The sequence below is a fragment of the Cupressus sempervirens genome, chromosome 6 (genome assembly GCF_028749045.1).
Source record: "Cupressus sempervirens isolate cs-2001-9-10 chromosome 6, ASM2874904v1, whole genome shotgun sequence".
Taxonomy (NCBI): domain Eukaryota; kingdom Viridiplantae; phylum Streptophyta; class Pinopsida; order Cupressales; family Cupressaceae; genus Cupressus; species Cupressus sempervirens.
In genome coordinates, this window is record NC_143123.1 from 681,113,274 (window position 1) to 681,137,461 (window position 24,188).

Consider the following 24,188-nt stretch of genomic DNA (forward strand, 5'->3'; position numbering starts at 1 on the left):
TTGTTATGAATATGCAAATTGTGGTTCACTATAGGCTAACCATTGCACTTCCTTTTGATACAAGTACTAGTTGTACTCCTTCCCAAAAAAAAGCCACAACTAAAGATGCCCGTCAAATTTATTTGGCTTGCGTGGTTTTTCTAGGAGTGGAAGTGAAGTAATGGTGTTGTTGTCTCCGTACGGATGTTTGGCAAAAGTATTTGCTTACGTGGATGGCAGTTAGTTAAACATTTACACCGACAGTAAACCATAACGTTGAATCAGGAAAAAAGTAAAAAAAAGGCGGCTATTAAAATTGCTATTTTCTCGGATTTAAACCCGCGCGCGAGGGTTAGCAACGAAAATCTTACATCAGGAAAGCTGGCTTTCATCCTCAGATCTTAAAATTTTCCTTACGAAACGCCTCAAGACACTGAATTCTGGTGTATATTCCACGAGGTGATGGATTCTTGTGACAATTTCTCACAAATTGGGGTCAAAATCTTAAAGTAGGAGGACTGTTTGGTTTTTCATTTTGAAAAACTATGGATAGATTTAGAAAACAGGAGGTGGTGGGGAGCCTTCTGGTGGAAGACTTCGGGCAAAAGGTAGACCTCACGCGAAGAATTAGAGAAGTTTTAACGAATTATCCAGAGGGCACGACTGTTCTCAAGGAGATAATTCAGAATGCGGATGATGCTGGGGCCACCAAAGTGTGCTTTTGTCTGGATCGTCGAACGCACGGGACGCAGTCTTTGCTGTGCGAGCAGCTCAAGGAATGGCAGGGGCCTGCGCTTATGGCGTATAATAATTCGCAGTTTACTGAGCAGGATTTCGTGAGCATTTCGAGGATTGGGGACAGTCAGAAACGAGGGCAAGCTTGGAAGACCGGCCGTTTCGGGTAGTTGTCTTGAGCTCAGTTTGGCTTTGCAAATGAAACGTTTTGTTTTACGATGTTTGTGACTTTGCTCGAATGCAGAACTTGCTTAATCAGTTTTCCGCAGGTTATGAAGTGTAGATAATATAATAATTGCGTATTGTTTGGATGCCAAAATTTCGTATGTTGAGATACCAAGCATCGGCTATTTGTAATGTTTTATTTGTTTTAAAATTTCAGAGAGAAAATAAGCAATCGTTACTCCTATTCAACGCGAAACTTTTTAAATTCTGAGTAAAGTCTATATTTTTGTTTGAAGAAAGTCATATAACTGTGAGCTGCTTGAAGGAATTATCTTTTTCAAAAGAAATTTGCATGATTGCAACTTGTTTAAATTTAAAACTTTTAATATATAGACCAGGAATGAAAATAAGCAGCAAAAGATCAGAAAATAAACAATAAGACACAGTATTTGTCTTAGTAAAATACTTCAACTTTAAGGGAAAAAAACCAACCACACAAAAAAAAAATTCTTAAATAATAGAGGTCTGAGTGCATTGCTTCTAACTGAATATTGAAAACTCAACTCATTACATATATCAGAATTGATTCAATAGACTATTAATAGTTGCCGTGCATAAAAACCCATCTTAGCAAGCATCCCATCACACAGTACAATGACATATTATATATACAATGCCAAGGCTTTTAAAAACGTAGCTTATCAAGACTTGAATTGAGAGACTCTTCATATTATAACTGGAAGTCTCTTCATTTTTCAAACGCATTCCTCTTCCTATTTCCAAACACATGCCTCTTCATTCCTCTTCCTATTTCCAAACACACGCCTCTTCATATCTCTAAACGCATGTCTCTTGATACTTCCAAACACATGCTTCTTCATATTTCTAAATGCATATCTCTTCATATTTCAAACACAAGTATATGAAAGAGCACCATCACAGGTAATCGAGATATCTCTTGCAGCTACAACCATCAACACCCCATCTTAGCAAAGGGGACATCTTTTCTAATATTTATGTCTTGGAGTCTATTAACATGACACCCATAGTGGCTACATCCATTTGCAAGGAAACAAAAATTTATCATGCTATCTCTCAATGTGATAGCATCATGGATTCAGTCAACATGATGTTCACCATGGCTACTCCCATGTGTGAAAACACAAACTCTCATCACGGCTTCACTCAATGTGATGTCATCGTGTAGTCTGCAATGTGATGTTCACCATGGCTACTCCCATGTGTGAAAACACAAACTCTAATCATGGATTCACTCAATGTGATGTTGTCATGGAGTTTGTCAAAACGATGTACAATATGGCTGCTCCCATTAGTGGAAAGAGCAACAAGGTCTTTCACTTTGAATTTCTCCATCGCAGAGAAAAATGTATTACAAGGGCTTTCACCTCAAATTTATCCCTTTCAGAGGAAAATGCATTACAAGGAATTTCACGTGACATTTCTCCCCCTTAGAGAAAAAATCATTAAGCTTATAATAAGAACAAGTGAATGTTGAGACTCCTCAACAGATACAACCTCTTAGTAAGGGCAACATTCTTGCAGCAATTAATTATCACAATAAATTACAATTGACTCCAATGTTTGACCAAACAATGAGCTTTTGAGGCTACATTGCTTCTTGAGCTTGCTGATCCTCTACAAAGGACTTGACACTCTCCCTCTGCCACACAAGCTCCCTCTGGATCTTATTGAGCCTAAAGAAGTCCTCCCTATTCAGCTCATCAAGCTTTCCCTTTATGTAATAAATATTCTCTAGTCTCGACTTCATTGCTAGGGCATTGACCCTTTGATAGGCAACCTTGAATTCTCAAAATTTAACTCTGTTTGAATCCCATTTCTTCCTTTTAGGAGAAACTGAATACAAAGACAATCTCTATAGTTTTTTTTTCTCTTTAATGAAATTTTGTGCCATTAACTCAGTCCCATGGTTGCAAACAATGTCCTCATGTTTTATCATTCTATAACTTTCATGACTTTCTTATGAGATGCATAAAGCTCTTACTTTCTTGAATTCCTTATGTAATCTCTCATCATCCTTTTTCTTCTTGATCTATTTTGGAAGCATTTTACAGAGATTAATAATAAACTCAACCTATGTCCCCAAGAGAAATATATAGACTAATGGTAGAAACATACATGATTCACTATTCCCCATTTTATTGCATAAGTTAACTACATAAAATTCATGATCAATATTCAAAGATACAAACATAAAATACTTATCGCTTTATTGTTGATCGGTTTAGCAATGCTCTTTTAGATTTCAATTTTCATATCCCTTACAGTTCAGTGGACCTGAATGCTACAATGAAAAATGTCCATATCTTATCTTGGGATGTTACAAGATTCAAGAAGAGTTGGCAGATTTCTGGATTTCCGGATGATTGATTGATAGATTAACAGAGGAACAAATGTGTTCCTTATAAAGAATTACAAGGACGTTGTTTCTAAAATAAACAATGTAGACTGAAGACGGAATTAGAAACAAAACTAGAGACAGGATAGGAAACATTCCTATCTGGACTGAAGAAAAAAGAGACAAGATAGGAAACATTCCTATCTAGACTGAAAGACAGACTACAGACAAGTAGTTGACTATTATAGAAAGTATAAGATATTATCTTAATACCCTCCCTGGATCTACAAAATGTTGAAACCAAGAAGCTTTGCTAGAAGAGTGCTATGACTCAAAATAAGTTGCATTTACAAAACTTCGTTTTTGTGGAAACGGTAAAACCCAGAATCTCACACAACCTTGCGTATTACAGACAACTTGAAATGATTTTTGAGGAGAAAATCAACAAACCCATGAAAAACAGAAACAAATTCAAAAGGCGAAAAATGCAGCTTCGCCTTGATCAGGACTCGGAGAAGTCGGAGGCTGCGTAACACCCAAAACAAGTTGATCGGTGTTTCGATATTCGAAGATTGCGATGATGCGCTGCTTCCAGGTTCCATAATTGCGACCATTGAATTTGGAATTATGTTCGAGCAGAATATTTGTCAGAGATGCCATGGCACGTTTTTCAATGAAAAATTGTGAAAATCTGTGAAGGCACATTCTTCGAGGCAAACATATGAAAGACCCAGAAGAATCAGAGAATGACCCAGAAGAGAGCTCGAAAAACTCTGAAGGAATTTGCTGTCGTTTTCTAGATCCGCTGGCTCGAAAATTGAGGCACAAAAATCGAGGCACCTAGAAAAAATGGACAACCTAGTTGAGCTCTCGAAAAACCCACCAAGAATTAGCAAACAAAATATTTTTTCGACCCCAAAAATTAGGGTTTCGGAAAAAAATGGCCCTAGCTGAAAAAAGCTTGAAAAAACTTCAGATTTCTTGATGAAAAATGGCAGATTTTTCTTCAAGGATCGATGTGCATGGACGAATGGGGCTAGAGTGTGCTGAACAAACACAGGCAGATCCGAGTTCGGGAATTTCTCTAGGCCGAAAACCCTAAGCAGGTTTTAGAGAAATTCAACAAAAATAATTTTGAAAAAATTTAAACAAATAATTTCACGAAGAAATTATAAATTTTTTTGAAAAAATTTAAGTAATAGCTCTGATACCATGTTACAAGATTCAAGAAGAGTTGGCAGATTAACGGATTTCCGAATGATTGATTGATAGATTAACAGAGGAAAAAATGTGTTCCTTATAAAGAATTACAAGGACGTTGTTTCTAAAAGAAACAACGTAGACTGAAGACGGAATTAGAAACAAAACTAGAGACAAGATAGGAAACATTCCTATCTGGATTGAAGAAAAAAGAGACAGGATAGGAAACATTCCTATCTAGACTGAAAGACAGACTACAGACAAGTAGTTGACTATTATAGAAAGTATAAGATATTATCTTAATATGGGAATCATAGGACATACATCGTATACAAATGTAGAATATAATTCATCGGGTGATACGTAGACCAAATAGATTTGTATACATCAACTAATTACGTGCAAACATCAACAATCACTCAGACTGCCTACTCAAGCATACCCAAAAGCTCATATTTTGTGACAACAATAATGAAGTGGTATGCAATCACCACCTATTAGCGTTGTTTTCCCATGAAAAATGTCTCTTTTAGAAACTTCCAAGCACCAATGAATGACAACAAATTCTTTCTCATGAGGTGCGAAAGGGAGGTGAATTCTCTTATTCCAATCGCTACCATGCACAATAGTTACACCTCCTTTTACCAATAAATTGAGATTACCCAAAATAGGAGTGGCTCTTTGACATTTCTTGGCCATTTTCAAAACTTGATGGCTAATATTACTTATTGCCGTTGCTTAACCTGGCTTTGATATCTTGTTAATGTTTTAGACCGAGAATTGAAATAAGCAGCAAAACATCAGAAAATAAACAATAAGACACAATATTTATCCCGAGGGAACCCTCCAACTTGGGGGGGGAAAACCCAACCACACCAAAAATATCATTTTTATTAAATGCTTCCAATTGAATACTGCAAACTCTTTAATTTGTTAAATATATTAGAATTGACTCAATGGACTATCTATAGTTGTATATAATAACCCAACTCAACAAGCATCTTATCACAAAAAGCAATGATATATTATATATGCAATGCCTAGGCTTTTTAAAAATGTAACTTCTCAAGACTTGAATGAGAGGACTCTTTGTATTATAATTGAAAGTTTCTTCATTTTCCAAATGCACGTCTCTTCATATTTCCAAATGCACGTCTCTTAATATTTCCAAATGCACATCTCTTCATATTTCCAAATGCAAGTATATGAAAGAGCACCATCTCAAGTAATCAGGATATTTCTTGTAGCTACAAATTGTTGATGTTTGGTAGCTTTAGTTGGATGAATCCATGAGACTAAACTAAATATATATATTTATATATATAGTAAAATAATCAATTGTTTTATTAATTAAATCATAATGAATAGACACTGGGACATGTCTCTCCATGGCTCGTCCGCAATATAAATGAGAGAGAGATTGCTGCCCTTGGGAAACACATACCAAAAACAACCAGTGTATTGACATTTGCAACGATCCTCAAAGTTGAACATGGTATCAAAGCTAGATTGCAAATGAATAAAATGGAAATGCAAATACACCTCACAACTTACTATTCCAAATAGAGAGTACGACAGACCGCGAATTGAAGGATTGAAAGAGAAACCACAATGGTGGTAACGTCGCATCAATGGCATAATGAAGACAAATATCTTGTTGAACAAGAGTAACGAGCATAGGATAACGTATGCCACCAAATTCTAAACTAGACACTTTGTATAGCTTTGGCAAGTGCAAGAAAATAATGCAATGTAAAGGCAATATCAGCCTATGATAAGGAAAATAGAAGATATAAAAATTATATCCAATGCCAATAAGAAATGATCACTTTAAGGAGAGAATAATATATAAAGGGATATGCAAGTGTCACCCTATCCTACTTGAGTCCCATATGATAATCGCACATTGGTCATGGAAGCGATCAAGCGAAAGGAGGAAAAAAAATTAGTAAAAGGAAGTTTTGGTCAAATTAAGAAACCCATATAGGACGAAAGTATGCCAATGATAAAAGATTACGATTAATCATAGTGATCTACATGGTAGATGTAAGGAAAGAAGAAAGAATAGACAAGGATTCCACATTGGATATGAGGGACCTCTAAAGAAAAAGGAGGAAGAATATAAAACAAAGGAGCTCAAACTAGCCATCTATCGTGTAGTAGAGACATCCAGGCCTAACACATTCCTTATACTTATTTAATTGGCAAAAGCATAATGGGCAGAGCAGTCAACAATTGCCAACATTAACATCCGTTCACTATCCTTACACTAGATAGGAGAAACTCCATGTAGGTGGCAGGGTTTAGAAGGTTCAACTTTGCATTAAAAGACATTATAAAAAATTGAGTGGAAACTGCAAAATGAATGGAAAGTGCACGAACATTAAATCATCTAGTCAAATTAAAAGGGTGCAGTATCACATATTAACAAATACATTGTAATAGTTTAGCAATATCACCGAAGATATTATGATAATAGATAGTTTCTATTATTGTCTATTACTTTTTTTATGGTTATCCATTTGTAATCTATTGTAAATATTCGAATGTTTCTAATATTTAGTTAGTTAATTGATAGCTAGAATATAATGTTTCTATTTTTTATGATTGTTTCCTAAGGAAACATTGTCTATTCATTTGTAAGGGTATAATTATAAAGGTGCCTATATTATAAGTATATATGGTGAGATTGAAAAGATAAGAAGATAATTATTAGCATTGGAAAGATAAGATTGGTGGTCTTAGGGAAAGTACAAAGATTATTGAAAGGAAATAATAAATAATAGATAACCACCCCTTAACTAAAGAACAAATGTGAATGAGACATAATTATAATAGAGGAGGGGAAAAGGTTTACCCAATTGACAATAAAATCTAAGGAAAATTCGTCACTTTGTCATAACATACTATTACTGTAAAGGGAGAATGAATGAGGACTTAGGAATATAGAAAAAGCAATTAATTTTGTAAAGGGAAATTGAGCTTAGTGGAAGAAGTTGTTGGAAGGATGCAACATTTGACAATTTTAGATAAGTTTTTTTTCAAGAACAACTTCTATATAATGTATTCCTAATATAGTAAAACTCTCTTATTTGTATATCTATACGTACTATAAGAGCTTCTTGCCTTGATTGATATCAGATTCAAAGGGAGTCTGAAATCCATGTGTGTGACTTAATGATTTTGATGGGCCTACCCCTTGTGTACATCATGAGGAAGTGATGACTTCCAAATGATTATCACTTGTAAAAGTTATTGGAGGGTGACAATCTTTCAATGACTTAATCTTCTATTATGATAGACATCTTATGATGGTTGAAACAGATCATGATAAATTATATCTTACACGGTGGATTAAGTTCCTTAAATAGACCATGGCCTTCTATTGTGAGAGACATCTTATGATGGCTGAAACAGAGCCTGATAGATTAAGTTCCTTAAACAGACCATGAATGTTCCTATGGTAAGTATCACTGAGGATACATGTGCACATACCTTATGAACATTTTTTGACTACTTGGTGAATGTCACACAACTTGATGTTTAGGAGGTCAATGCTCAAGAGTACTTGGTGAATATCATGCGACTTGATGTTTAGGAGGCCATTACTCAAGAGTACTTGGTGAATATCTTGCAACTCGACATTCAAGAGGCCATTACTCAAAGAGTACTTGGTGTCACATGACTTGACATTCAGGAGGCCATTACTCTTGATATCATGAGATGATATCTAGATGGTGGTTATCTTCTGATCAATGATATTCTTAAAACTTGTCATTTGATTTTACATTGAGGTAATATCTTGTGTTTATCCTCCCTAACTTAGACAGAGTGTTGATGTTTGGTAGCTTTAGTTGGATAAACTCATGAGACTACATAAAAGACACACACACACACATCTGTGTATGTGTGTGTAGTTAAATAATCAATTGTTATATTAATTAAATAATAATGATTAGACATGTCCCATGAAGGTGCTAGAGTTTGTAATTGTGATATAGATCTTTATCTTTGGGCATTACCTTATGGTCACCTTTAGATGAAAAGGACATTTATGATAAGTTGTCATATTAAATATGATGACATGTGTCATTCAACATGCGTTAAGGCATGGAAATACGAAGAGTTGTATTTGAAAATAAAGAGTTATTGAAGAGACCTTTGGTTAGAATGTGAAGTGTCTTTCTTTGTGTTATATATATCAATTCAAGAGAAAGGCATTGTACATTTTTGAATTTTATTATCATTAAAATGATCTTTTGTCGTGTGGTTGGGTTTTCCCTTCATTCTAGAAGAGTTTTCCCAAGATAATCTTGTGCGTTTCTTGTATATTTTGATTATTCATTATGGCTGTTTATCATTGAGTTCTGGGCTCAATCCAACATGGTATCAGAGTCAGATTAGATAACAACAATAAAAAAATCTATTTTTTTTCACTAGTCTGTGCATTTTGTAAGCAATCTATAAGTTTTGATAGATTCAATCTTTCATATTTGAATGATATTCTTCTTTTTTTCTCCATTGTGTTTGGTCTATTCCACAGAGAAAGAGACATGCATATCATATGTTTTAGTGTCTTGAACATGCTAAAGCTAATAGTTGTGTCGACAACTTATCTTGAGGTTTTGGAGGTCTCTATTAATGATTATTCTTGGTCATCTGTCTATAATTCGATTTTGTTGTGGTCGATGCATTCTCTTAGTGTTTGTGATCATGAAGGATTCTTTATGCCTCCCATTATTTATCAGACTGTGCTCAAGAAGTTGCATGCAGTCAAATCTGATTGGGTGTTATGTTTCTCTTCACACATGGTTTGAGTCTTATTATACAAAGAGCGGATGAGGAGGTTCTCAGAGTTGGATCCTGCAGTTTCCAAAACAACGATAACTTTGTCGTCTTTATGTGTTTGGAAGTCTCTAGCGATACAAAGTAGAGATATTTGTTTAGCTATTGCAACATCAAAGGGAGAGATGGACATTTCTTAGAGTGACTTTGATCGCCTTCTCTTCTTTGAAGTAGTACAGAAGACTATAGAGTTAACCTTTGTCATAAATTCTCTCGATGCAAACCAAGTGATCGGGAAAGGATACAACAATTTGTATAAGTTGATAATGATTGCACCCTCAAATTTCTCTTAGGTTTCCTCGTCGTTTCTTATATTGCCATTTCAATCTTTTATCGTCAATAATATTTAGTGACATCTTGTCCTGTTAAACAGTCAAGATCGTGCAAGCCATCATCCTTGTAATGGCAAAAGGATACGAAAAGTATTTTTACGTGTGTAGTGTCCCCTTCTCTGCACTAGGCCTTTCGAGCGCCTTGTTGGTCTATCTTTCCATCTAGATAGGCTAACGATTTTAACTTAGAGGATGCCAACCAGTCATAGGAACTTTTTGGTTTCATTTGGGAAAATTAAGTTTGGGGAGCTTTTCTATAGTTAAGTCACTTTATCTTATAAAGTGGATTTATAAAGTTACTTTATGACTTAAAAGTCATTTAATAACAAAAGTAACTTAAGTGACTAAAAGATGAAAAAGACTTGATCCCACATTGCTTAGTTGTTTGCGCTCTCCCTTGTATTGAGGTTATAAAAGCAATAGGCTTTCTTGGGATTGGCACCATGAAATATAATTTTGTTCAAAAATGACATTGGTTGCTTAAATGTGACTAGTTGCTCTTAAGGACGAGGCCCCTTGAGGTAGTTTGAGAAGTTGGACATTGCCCCAACATCTCATCGGAGACTTCATTCATATTCAGGCGTGGAGTTTGCATGGTGATACATTGTTACTGCTGGATCCGCACCTAGAAGTAAGTTTGTCTAATGAGTATATACAATGGTGAGTTTTCTGATACTAGTTGGAGTCTGCATGATCAATCTGCAGTGTGTGGGTAGTAAGTCACAACAGTTAACAACGTAGTTGTGAAGGTTGTACTGTCAGTGTGGGCATCAAATGCATCGGTGCCAACTAGAGTCATGGAGTTTAGAGGTGTCGGGCATCCCATTTCCTCACCACAGAGAGAGATAAAGGTGTTCTTCTGTCACATGGGGACTTTGATATGCTGCAGGTAACATACCAGGAGTCACGGGTGTGATAGGCTCTAGTAGCAGTCGCGGGAGCATTGGTGGTCTTGACAACGGGTCTTCAAGAGTTCCTATCCGCTGAAGAGAAGGCCCAGCAAGCTACTTCAGTAATTTGATCATTGCTGGCAAACAAGAACTTTGTGGCACGTACACAACCCAACTGCGGTCGTGTAGACAGCTAACCCATTCACGCAACATCAGGTTCTATTGTTTATTTTATCTTGCATTTTGTTTACATAAGATGATATGTCTATTGTTCAGAATTTGAATATGAGTTTATGACATCTCCAAGTATTTGTTATCACAAGCCTACTATTGGATGAAAAACACGAAGGAATCGAGAACATGGTTTAATGCATTTTGGAGTATGTTGTGATTTATGAGTATTCACATTGTTACATGTTGTCATTGTCTTATTGTGGAAAAGTTAAAACGCTAGGATAGGATTATTGTCATCCCTTCCCACATTATATTGAGTTTGATTAGTTCATGCTATTGCTCCTAGGTTTTGGATTATTACAACTTGGAATATGTTACAAGCTAGAGTTGCCGTTGCACCAAAAGATCGACTTATCAATGCTCGATACACCACTAGACTTATAGAACACAGGAGGCGGTTAAACCATGTCACGAATCCCAAAGGTGAACGTCGTCGATTAGTCCAACAATTCCCCCCTTAGCGTTACTCGAGGAGATTCGAACCTGTGACCAAGCTCTGATACCACTTGTTACAAGCTAGAGTTGTCGTTGCACCAAAAGATTGATCTACTAATGCCCGATACAACCACTAGACTTTTAGAACATAGGAGGCGGTTAAGCCATACTACGAATCCCAAAGGGAAACACTGTTGGCTGGTCCAACAGAATACCCTTTCATCGAAGTTTAGTAGAGGAGCAATTTTAAGAGGAACCGTTGGGTGCAAATTTTTCATTTGGAACACGAGACTTTGATTTGGAGAGAGAAAATTATGAACATAGTTTTTGAGAAGTATTTCGGGTGTAGTTTCGGTTTTTTTGGGAAGTATCAATTTTGATTCAAAATGGTCTTTTTAATCCTGTCAATGCCATCAATTCTTGGAGGGCAAAATTATTCAATATTATTGTTTTATTCTATTTTTATCCTCTAAAGATCTTCTGCATCACGTCTTTCAATCTCATAAAGACTGATTGTGCCTCGAGCATGAGAAGTGGAAATGACTCTTTTATTATTGTTGTTGGTTCAGGCTCTGAATATTTTAGTCAACCCAAACTCTATAACCATTGAGACAAACAATGCATAACATTTTACATACTTGACAAAATGGCTTTGTATTTAAAATGCTAAGATCTCTGAAGATGGTGATTGGCCATGATTTTTTAAGAGGAAGTTTGCGTAGGGACAATTCATACAAAAAAAATATTGGGATGCTAGAATTTGTTCTAGGGGCAACTTTGGCCTTTCTTGATTGCCTCTCTCGGTGGCCATCAACAAGTTTCGAGACTTGGTTTTGATGGTGTTTTACGAGTAAGATTGAGAAGACTTTTTTGATGTTGCTCTCATGTCATGTTTGGAGTTCGTTGATTCATCTTGTGAAGGCATTGTATCTCTTTTGCAAGGGAGACCATTCATATATGCTACGATCAATTTTATGGATGATTACTGGCTGTGCTTTACATGGAAAGTCAGAGGAGGCTATTGAGCTTTTCTTGCAGCTTGAGATTTCCGGCATGATTCCCAATGATATCACACTTTTTTGTGTTCTTTCTAGTTGTAGCCATGGAGGCCTAGTGGATGAAGGTCAATGTTACTTTGATTCTATGACTTGAGACTATTGCATTTCGCCAAGGCTGAAGCATTATTCTTTCATAGTTGATTGTCTTGGTCACTTTGAGCAGTTGGAGGAGGCAAACAAGTTCATCAAACAAATACCAATGGAGCTGATTGCATCTTTGTGGGGTGCCTTGCTTGGTGTGTACAGAATGCATGACAATATGGAGTTAGGTCAGTTAGTTGCAATTTTTTTAATCTAAAATAGTTAGTTATGGTGTACTGTCGATAGTGATCAGTTATGATTTACTACTGTTCATGGTCCTGGGCACTTCACCTTCGACTTTCATAATATTATTTCCTTTTTTCTTATTCAGTTATAATTTAGTGACATGGACGTTAGCTGGTAAGTCTCAACAACGCATATTCTTTATGTTGAGGTTCAATAGGTTGTGCTTATTTGGGCAAATATGAACGATCTCTTGAAATTGTCATCTCCTGTAAACGCCTCCTCTATAAAGTATGAAGAAAGTTATTATAGTTTGTTCATGATTGGGCATGCAGAGAACTAGACAATATACGTTGAATTGAGTCTTCTATGTCTCTAACTATAGTGGCAACATCAGGTGGTAAGGAACAATTGTAAAAGTCCTGTCATTCTAATCTAGCAAGCCGTTGTCGGTTGTAGTGATGATTTAGTTGTGAAAGAGTTGGGTTGCTCGAGCAATATATTGTTGTAGGCGTCTGTGTGCCACAAACAAAGAAATAAGATTTGGATTGCAATAACAAATGCTTCCGACATTTCCGAAAATTCAATAAAGGAGTCAAGGTTTCCATAATTTGGCTCCTTAACGACTACGCAAGAAGTTTTTGGAATGAAGTTGACCATTTTTGGAGGAGCTTCATTAGTTCTCTATAATCATTCTTGATTTTATTTCCGTTGTGTGAAGAATCTTCTTGTCATGGCACTACAACATGACACGAGTAAAAGCAGAATATCCTTGCGTGATTGGGAAAAATTATGGAGGAAAGAGATTCTCAGGTGGATGTCGTGACAATCAGAAGGAGAGAGATGCATTTATGCATTCAAAAGTTTAGGAAATTGGAACTAGCTAAGGGTGATAAAGATCCTTTAGATCCTCCACCTTGTTATCGCATGTTTGTTCAGATGAGGAGGAACTTGGATTAATGTTTCATGCTATATTTTTATTTTTAATATTTTACTTATTTTTTGAAGCATCACGAAAGTCCTTCTGGAAGCAACCAACAAAGTAATGTTTTCAAGTGCTATCCACAAATTTGATTGGTTTTTGACACTCTTGATAAACATTGCTTACTCTAATTTCTCATGCCATTTATAAGATAGATCATATTTTCTCTCATCAAGTAGGCATTTGTTCAACAGGGATGTTCTATGTTTGTCAACAGTTGTGATGAAGCTATATGATTATGACTGTTGTCCAATGTTTTCCCTCCAGACATGCAATATTTTTTATTGATAGTTTGGTTCCTTTCTTTTCTATAGGATATTCGATTTATATTTTGTATGTCGAGACTTCAGTTAAGGTTATCTATTGCGTATCCCTATCTATTGCGTATGCCTTATTGATTTATATGTTCGTATTCCTCTATTTTGAATTGATATTATGCATGAACTTGCAATTTGTATCTAGGTTTTTCCAGACATCTTCATGATTTGGAGAATTGGTTGATATAAATTATCTTTGTATTCAGTTTTGATGAAATTCTGAGGATGTGTGACAGTTTTATCTCATTAAGAAATATATATTGAGTCTAATGAGTTTTTGAGATATAATTTCTTACAGTTGAGGTAAATTCTGAGATTGTATTTTGTTTTGAGTATTATATTAGGTGTGTTCATTGATTCTGATTCCCCTATCATGTATATGCTGACTTGACATTGTGCAAAAGCCTGTGATTTGACTGGCAGGCTATTCTGGAAGATGCCTATTCTCATTTTCCTTTATGGCAACATCTTTATTGAGTAACAAATTTTGTTCAACAAGTTCTATAATTATCATATCAATGCTGGTCTGCACTTATTCAATTTTTGTTCATATTTTATGTGTGTTGAGATTAGACTTCAAAGAGATAAGTATTCTATGATTTTTACATATAACTGGAAATAGAGTATATCTTTGCATTGATTTCTATGATAAGTGGATCTTATGAGTTGTTATAAATCTCTCTTGGTTACAAGATGTAATGGGATGGTGAGGGATTGTGCAATGTTGTTTGCAGTCTTGATACTAAATTAGTGGCACATTATCTTCATTAAAAGAGGAAGGTCATATGTAGAGAGAGACTATTTTGCTTTAGAGGGAGGTTACGTGATAGAGGGAGATGTCCAACCCTTTGCAAGCTTATGTGACGGTAAAACACTTGGAATCAACTACCTTGTTGTGGTGATTAAAGTTGTCCCTGCTGAGAGGTAGTCTACGTTAAGAGAAAATCTCATTGATTAATGCATTCTTCTCTAAGAGAAGTTTGAAGTGAAAGCCCTTGTTCCAGCCTCTGCAAGTAGGAATGGTGGGAATGTATTCTTCTTTGGGAGAAGTTTGAGGTGAAAGCCCTCGTTCCATCCTTTGCGAGTAGGTATGGTGGACCAGCCTCTGCGAATAGGCATGGTGGAAATACATTCTTCTTTGGGAGAAGTTTGATGTGAAAGCTTTGGTTCTACCCTCTACGAGGAGGTATTGTAGACCATCCTCTGCAAGTAGGCATGGTGGAAGTCATGTGTGTGACTCCATGACTCTAATTTTATGTGCTTATGAATTAACTATGATGAATAATGTTATTTTGAGATAACACGTGTTATGAATCAGCTTTGGTTGGAGCTATGTGTGCTTGCCTTACTAAAGATCTCTCTCTTGCTAAGAGGGAGTGTTAAAGATTGTAGTTGCGATAGAGATCTTTATCTCTGATTTTATGAAATAGAAATGTGTTTGTTATAACCGTTATAGTCATCTTCAATTGAAAGAGACATTTGTGATAAAATTTAAGATAATATTGTATAAAAAGACATGAGCCATACATCATGCAAAGAGGAATTCGTATGGAAATTTGAAGTGTTGGATATTTGAAAATATGAAGGGTCTTGTATTTAGAACTTGAATAGACCTTGTGTAAAATGAAGAGTCTAGATTCTATCTTTTTATGTGATTGCTTGGTGTATTGTAAGACAATCAAGTGAAAGCTTTGTACTCAAACATTTTCATTATCAATAAAAGAGATCTTTTGTTGTGTGGCTGGGTTTTTCCCTTCATTTTGGAAGGGTTTTCCAAGAGTAATTTTGTGTGTCTCTTGTATCTATTTTGGCTATTCTTTATTGTTGTTTATCATGGATAGCGAGTTATCCATCCCAAATTAGATGCTAGTGTTGTGTGTGGAATTGTAGAGTAGGGATAAGAACAAAGCTTATGATTATGCCACCGTGCTTGTAGAGAAATTACATGTAGCATTAAAGCTCTTGAAGGGGAATAATCATATTATTTACTTTTGATGCTATTCCACCTTGATGCACACATTGCTGTAGAATGGTCTCAAAGTTTGCAATGAAGCTCTTAAGGTTACCCCTATCGCTAGAAAGAATGTTCTTCCTGTCCAACAACGGACTTATTGTTGGGATTGTTGAAGGAGATTGTGTTATATGTTCTGGCATTAATGTTTTGTCATTGATGTCAACATATTTCTTTTCCTGATGGGGTTGACAATTTATTCTGTGGTGAGATTGGATTGATGTGTTTTTTGTATTGATAATTAGATGGTGCACTATTACACATGGTGACATGGATGTCTATAGAGGATCATTGTTGGTTCATAGAGGTTGATGTTATGGTTTGAGTGACCTATAGTGAGTTGTTTAGAAACTGGCTATTATTCTTTTTTGATTATTTTGGTAATGCGAGTGTTAATAGTATTTGGATTTGTATGGATTGGTTATGCAATATTTTTTGTTGCTTACTTGGTGGAGTGTTTAAGACTTGGATGTGTCCTCAATTGGACGAGTTCATGATTTAGAGACATGCAAGCTATTTTTCATTGATGATAGAGATTGCTAAAAGATTTTCATGATGAATAATCCAAAGTTGACCGTGGTTTATGAGGCAAGGACATTGTTGCTATTGCGGTATATCATGATGCTTGTTTATGTTTCTTAATGGTGTCCTGTTCTTGATTTGGGATCGTGTTGAGCTATGTGATCAGATTCAGAGGATTTTATGAAGGGTTGTCATGTCCCCTTTTCAAATAATTAAAAATAATAATCTTTGCTAAGGCAGGCAGGCCCAAAAAGGTGAAGTTTCAGCAAAAGGGGATAATCTTTGGAAGCGAATGGACTAATAAATGAAAATTATTATTAAAATATGTTTTATTAACCCCTCTTGGACGTGAGTTAGGGTTATGCCCTCTTTTAAGGGGTTTGGAGGCATTTTGGGCTCATTCCAGAACTTGATTTTTGCTCATTTCTTTGTTATTCTTCAGAGGCTGCCAAACCTATGGAGAAGGAGACCCAAGAACGAGAGTTTGCAGGTTTCCAAGGAGATCCAAGAATTAGAGTTTGCAGGTTTCCAGGAAGGCTAAGGACGGGAGTTTGAAGCCATTCCATGTGCATGCTCATACAGAGTTTGTCTTTGTGCTGAACAGTGCAGATTTGTGAGTTTTCGGGTGTGTTTTTGGTATGAGTTTGGTGTTTTCAGTTGAGTATTTCATATCAGTTTGGGTTGCTGCTGTATTTCAGACTTTAAGATGTTAAAATAGAGCTGAATATATGTATTGGGACGTGATTAAACTTCTGAGATAGATTATTAGTGTTTTTGTGGTGTTTTCGGGCATTTTTGTGTTAATTTCGGGAGCCCAATGAGCATAGTTTTTGTCCTACATTTGTGAGCTGTTGTGTAAAGGCTATACAGATCTGGAAATGTCATTTTGTAGGTTGTTATGCTGCTGAAATTCCTGTAAAAATGTCCACTTTCAAATTTATTAATAATAGGTGAAGCTGTGAAGCTTTTGGCACTATTTCTGGCATACCCGATTTGGGGTTTCTTGAGAAATTTGGTGGATCTTTGTAATATTGGTTGTTTGGTTTTAAAAATTTGATTTGAGGCTTGAAATATCATGTAAAATCAGTAAAGGGACATTTCAGTGATATCAGAGCCATGATCTTGCCAGCCTGAGGGTTTGTAGAAGTTTGCATGTCAGTTTTGACAACTACCCAAATCTTGCATGTCAATTTTGACAACTACCTAGATCTTGCATGTCAGTTTTGACAACTACCTAGATCTTGCATGTCATAATTTATGGTTGCATGTTGCTTCTAATCAGTTGCATGTCAAAATCTATGGTTGCATGCTACTTCTAATCATTTGCATGTCAGTTCTTGGTGAATTTGGTGGTTGCATGTTGCTTCTAATCAGCTGCATGTCGAAATCTATGGTTGCATGCTACTTCTAATCAATTGCATGTTAGTTCTTGGTGAATTTGGTGGTTGCATGTTGCTTCTAATCAGCTGCATGTCAAAATTTATGGTTGCATGCAACTAAGTGAAAGAGAAAAGAGATATTTACAGCGAGAAAAGAATAAAGAAATTTTGATCAAACCTCCAGTTGAAAGTAAAAGTACAAAATCCAAGGAAGGGAAAAGTATGGCTGATTTAGATGAGATGGCAAAGAAATTCTTCCAAGACATCCAAAATACTCAAAAGCAAACAGTGGATAGTTTGGCAGAAACTAGAGAGGCTTTGCGAATATTGACAAAAAAACTACAAGGAGTTGCATCTATTAATGAGAAAGGGAGCATTTCAAAAGAGCTAAGAAATTTGAAATCCACACCATCTAAATCAACCAAAACTATTTTTTTGCCTGCAGATGAGCCACCAGTACCAAATCCAGCCATTAATCCTGTGGAAGAGGTTACAGGTAACTTGATTACATTAAGAGCTACTTACAATGGCTTAGATGATGACTTTCGTAGTTCGGTTCCTTTTAGAGAATATGTGGATATGATGAACACTTTGATGCCCAAGAAAGAGTACAAAAGGGAGCATGACATAAGTGGAAGAGAGCTCAAAAATAAAATAAGCAAGTTTATAGCACCTACTTTTGATGGAACAAATAAAATTTCAGCTAGAGCATGGCTACAAAAATTACAGACCTTCTTCACACTTAACCCCATGAAGGAGAGTGATGCTGTTCAAATTGCAAGTCTACACTTGGAAGATGCAGCCTATGATTGGTGGTATCATGGAATGACTACTCAAGGTCATGATCAGGTAACTACATTTGATGATTTTAGTCAAAGAGTGATAGATAGATTTGACCTCAAGGATGATGATTATGAGGATGTTGTTGTTAATGATGGTGAGATACCTGGTGGAGATGAGCAGACATTGAGCATTCATGACTTTTCTGAGAGAGAGTACCAGGCACAGTTAGATGCTTCATCACATGAGGTTGAGGCTAGTAGTACTTCACATGATTTATCCCGCTAGCTGAAGGTGAGTGAAGACAGTATTGTGACTACATTATCTCATCATGACAGGTATGTGGAGTTAGTTGGTATTGGTCATATTACTCAAGTGAGGATTTTGCTTGAGTTACCAGCTAATTCTAGTTTACAGATATGGACTCGAGATTGTTATATTGGCATTTGGGATTCAGTTGACTGTAAATCTTTAACACTTTTTGGTAGCAGTGATTGTTTGGGTGCTATCATGGATTTGATTAGCAGATTGCACGGTGTTGTCTTTTCTTGTGCCAGGAGCTTATCCGATGTTGGTATTAGTTTTTATACACCGGTGTTGGGCTTTGTTCATATATCTAATCGACCATACTTGCTGGAATGTGTTGATGATCTTTCATATTTGGCAGTATGTACAGACGAGTCCCAGGATCATATTGGCATTGATGACATCCAGGAGGATGCAGTGGGCAGTTTTGAAGACTTAGTTTCCTTGGGTACAGAGGAGTTGGACAGTAGTGCTATAGTTTTTGATACTCCGTATGTTGATATGAGCTTTAGAGTTGATTCACAGGATATGGATGGTAATACTCTAGAGACTAGTAACTTTGAGGATACTCCTTTAGACAATGCATCAGAGGAGGTTTGTAGGAGACAGTCAAGCCAGTGCCATCATGTGTCTAATTAGTTGAGAGTTAGTGACCGAGACATTGCTATCACTTGCCATCATTTCGATGTTGCTCGTCAGTTGTTATCAGTTTATGGATGGGGTTCTCTTACTAGTGATGAGCAGGGAGGCAGTTATCTTTCCTTGACAGAGTTCCACTCTTTATGGGAGGCTATCCAGATTTTGAGACAGGGTTATATGCAGTTGGTAGCTGATAGAGATTATCTTATGGAGTGGGGCAGTACAGCATACGATGCATTGTTGGCCAAAGAAGATGAGGTGAGTGAGCTTACTCAGCAGCTTGAGGTGACTTCTGAGATTCTTGAGAGTACACAGTTGGCTTTCAATTTCATTTGGCTAAGGTGACCATGGAGTTAGAGCAACTACAGTCTTTACTAGATTCTGTACAGTCACAAGCGGTGGTGTCTGATGATCCGAGGATGTCCATGGTCGAGATTGTCAAAGATAGTGGAGATGGGGATGCATCCATCCTTGATACTAACATTGGCATATCGGGTTTGTCCCCACTAGAGTTAGGTTCAGTTGAGTTGGGTGCTACAGCAGATTGTTGTGGTATGCCTGACATGGTGGTGACCTCTAGTACTAATGGCACGGAGACTAGAGATGTTGTATCAAAGACCATGTGTGATGTTGGTGAGCTGTCAGTTGGCATGGTTCCTGCTAGTAATACTACTCCCTTGGTGATGTCTTCAGAGGTAGTAGTCAGTTCCAACTTGGTTAGTGATCGATTGCAGTTAGTTACATCTGGATTGCAGTCTGAGCCACTGACTGAGATTGGCGCATTCTATCGGCATTACATTGTGAGGTATGCTCATCAATTTACCTTTGATGACCATGTTGATGAGATGATGATACAGAGATGTACTTTGGTTCCTAGTGCTTATCATCAGTTATGGGATAGTTTGACACCTTGGGATGAGAGTCGTGATGGGCATGACATGGTGATAGGTTCTACAGTTTACAGCTTGATAATACATGACTTAGAGCAGGAGTTTTGGAGTGATGCTTCAGCGGGTGTTGTTATTGATTTTAGTCCTTTGGCTATGACATCTCCTGACTTAGCTGGTGATCAGTCACAATGGGTTGTATCACTTGTTCATGGTGAGCTGTTGACTGAGGTTGGTTTTCTTTATCAACATTATATTGTAGGGTATGTACATCAGTTAGCATTTGATCCTTGTGTTGAGGAGTTGATGGTAGGAAAATTTGGTTTGGGTTCCAATTCTTGCTGTTTATCTTGTGATGGCTTTTCACCATCAAGGGTGCATGGTAGTTATGGTTATGAGACAGTGGTCGGTGATCTACAGAGTTGTGTTGACTGTAGGCATTATATAGTGTGTGGATTCTCCATACTTGGTACAGTTTCATTCGGGAGCATTCACCATTGTTGCAGAGTTGGATCGTATATTCTGTATAGGCCAGTGGAATGCATTGATGGTATTTACTGCGTTGGTAGTCCACTTTACTTGGGTTTTGATATTCTAAGAGTTTGTGTCTCGTGGGTTTCTGACTGTGGAAGTTGTGATTTTGGAGTTTGGTTGAGCTATAATTGTCAGTTTGATTATGGATTCCTCTTGGTCATATTGCAGAGGATATTGCAGGAGCCTGTGTTAATTGGTAGTAGTATAGTTCATGACTACATTTGGGATCCAGGTGGATTGATTGGTTTATTGTTCAGCCATTGCTTGAGGACAAGCAATGTTTGGGAGGGGAGGACTTGTCATGTCCCCTTTTCAAATAATTAAAAATAATAATCTTTGCTAAGGCAGGCAGGCCCAAAAAGGTGAAGTTTCAGCAAAAGGGGATAATCTTTGGAAGCGAATGGACTAATAAATGAAAATTATTATTAAAATATGTTTTATTAACCCCTCTTGGACGTGAGTTAGGGTTATGCCCTCTTTTAAGGGGTTTGGAGGCATTTTGGGCTCATTCCAGAACTTGATTTTTGCTCATTTCTTTGTTATTCTTCAGAGGCTGCCAAACCTGTGGAGAAGGAGACCCAAGAACGGGAGTTTGCAGGTTTCCAGGAAGGCTAAGGACGGGAGTTTGAAGCCATTCCATGTGCATGCTCATACAGAGTTGCCTTTGTGCTGAACAGTGCAGATTTGTGGGTTTTTGGGTGTGTTTTTGGTATGAGTTTGGTGTTTTCAGTTGAGTGTTTCATATCAGTTTGGGTTGCTGCTGTATTTTAGACTTTAAGATGTTAAAATAGAACTGAATATATGTATTGGGACGTGATTAAACTTCTGAGATAGATTATTAGTGTTTTTGTGGTGTTTCCGAGCATTTTTGTGTTAATTTCGGGAGCCCGATGAGCATAGTTTTTGTTCTACATTTGTGAGCTGTTGTGTAAAGGCTATATAGATATGAAAATGTCATTTTGTAGGTCGTTATGTTGCTGAAATTCCTGTAAAAATGTCCACTTTCAGATTTATTAATAATAGGTGAAGCTGTGAAGCTTTTGGCACTATTTCTGGCATACCCGATTTGGGGTTTCTTGAGAAATTTGGTGGATCTTTGTAATATTGGTTGTTTGGTTTTAAAAATTTGATTTGAGGCTTGAAATATCATGTAAAATCAGTAAAGGGACATTTCAAGGGTGTTGATGTATTTTTAACTGACTTGGTTAGATAGCGTGTTGCATTGGATCTTGAGCATGATTGATGGATTGTGGCATGCTGGAGATTATTTGTTTGGGTTCTAGCTATGTCCTAATCGACATATCTTGGATGACATTGATTATTGTAATTTATTATTATGATTAAGGCTGACGTAATTTATGTTGATGTATTTTATAAAAAGATGAAATCATTTTTTAATTGTAAGTGATGGAACATTTGATGAGTGTATGAGATGCAAAGATGTTTGAGCACGTTATATCAGTGATTAGAAGAAGACTCGTGAGTGGAATCTATTGAGATAAAAAGTTGATGTACTTGATTGGAGTTGTATTGGTATATTAGAGATGCTATCAGCTAGTTCATAATTTAGTGGATTGTTATCCTTTCTAGGGTTGTTGCCTTTTTGTAGCTGAGCACTGAGCTTTAGGCAATGAGCTTGAATGCAATTGCATTCCCATTGTACCTTTAATAGGGTTTATGTGCTAGTACATTATCTAGTGGTGTCGATCTTCAATGTGGTTTTTCTTCTAATAGGGTTTCGATGTAAAAGAATCTGGTGTTATGTGTTATGGTATTGTTGTGTTTATGCCTTATTGTTTATCTTTCAGGTCTAAGTTGTTATGGTGGCGAATGGTTAAATATATCAAGCTATATCACACTACTGATTTACCCCACCTCTTAGTTGTGAGTGTTGGCTTGTTATTCCTAACAATTGATATCAAAGCCTGGTCCTCTTTTGAAAGCTTGACCTCTTGAGATCTGTGATGGCAATTTTTAGGAAGGATAGTCCAAACTTTGATGGATCCAATCATGGATTACGAAAAGGAATAATGATTACTCATTTGATATGCATGGGAATGGAATATTGGGAAGTTACAAAGAAATATTACAAGTCTCCTATTGATCAATCTAAAGCTAGTTCCTATGAGAAGAAGGAATTTGCAAATAACATGAGAGCCATTAAAGCACTGTACAATGTCATATTAGATCCTAAATATACTAATGTCATGAAATAAAAAACTACTCATGAGATATTGGCAAAATTGGAATCATTGCATTTAGGAGATACTTATGTGAAGCAAGAGAATCTGCAAAGTTTGAAAGGAAAGCTTGAACCATTGACGATAAGCAAAGATGAGAATATCAATAGCTATGTGCAGAAGGTAATAGAGCTTGCTTGTGGAATCATATGCATTGTTGGAACCATGGATGAAGATGAAGTAGTCTCAAAGACACTGAGATCCTTGTCGCTTGCTTATGACAACAGAGTTGTTGCAATTGAAGAAATCACAAGTATATCTAATTTGAGTAGAGTTCATTGGTTGGTAAGTTATCTACTTTTGAAATGACTAGATCTGGTAACAACTTGCCTAAAGTAGAATCTGCATTTAAAGCTACTATTTCAAAGGATAAGAAAAAGTATGATTGTGGTGAAATTCTTCTAAGCATGGATCTAGATATGCTAAGGACTTGGAAGTAGCTGCATTAGTACTTGGTATACCTGCTAAAGTAGCACCATATGCGGATGAAGAAGTTGGTAGTGGGTGCTACAAAGCTTTTGCAAGACAACTCCTAGATGATGACATCCACAGAAAAGTTAGGACTGAATTTGGTTTCAGGAGCAAACCTTAGTCCTCTTGCAATTAAGAACAATATGATACGGGAGCTATCACATGGTGGTACCTCTATGGTCAATTGTTGAAGCATCTAAAACCTCTTGTGATCAAAATCCTCTCTCAAGTAAGTTTTATTTGTCTTTAGCTTTTTTTTACCACATGTATTCTAAAATTCTTTAAATTGGTTTTCATTTTTATGTTTTAGCCTAATAATTAATATTGCAATTGTCAACATTATCAGGTTTCAGTTCTTCTACTGCCGAAAGGAATTGGAGTACATACTCCTTTATCTACTTAGTAAAGCGTAACTGGTTGGGCTCTAAAAAAGTTGAAGACTTGGTTTTCATTCGTACCAACTTGTGTCTTTTGTCATGTAAGGAGGATCACTACAAGGATGGGGCAGCCAAAATTGGATGCAACGATTCAAGATCTTACCACAATCATGGATGATGATGTTGATAACATCATGGCACATGGTGTCTCTAGCACAAGTGGAACCGT

At 36.5% G+C, this 24,188-nt stretch overlaps 1 protein-coding gene across 2 annotated transcripts in view; it reads left to right on the forward strand.

The window, feature by feature from the left end:
* Positions 1-302: 302 nt before the first annotated feature.
* LOC149554023 (Zinc finger, C3HC4 type (RING finger) family protein) overlaps positions 303-24,188 on the forward strand; it is a 216,707-nt gene continuing 192,821 nt past the window's right edge. For both annotated transcript variants that reach the window (XM_089789351.1, XM_089789352.1), the window contains exon 1: positions 303-880. In XM_089789351.1, coding sequence (XP_089645477.1) covers positions 525-880 — 356 coding nt within the window. In that variant the 5' untranslated portion in view covers positions 303-524. The remainder of the gene's footprint in view (positions 881-24,188) is intronic.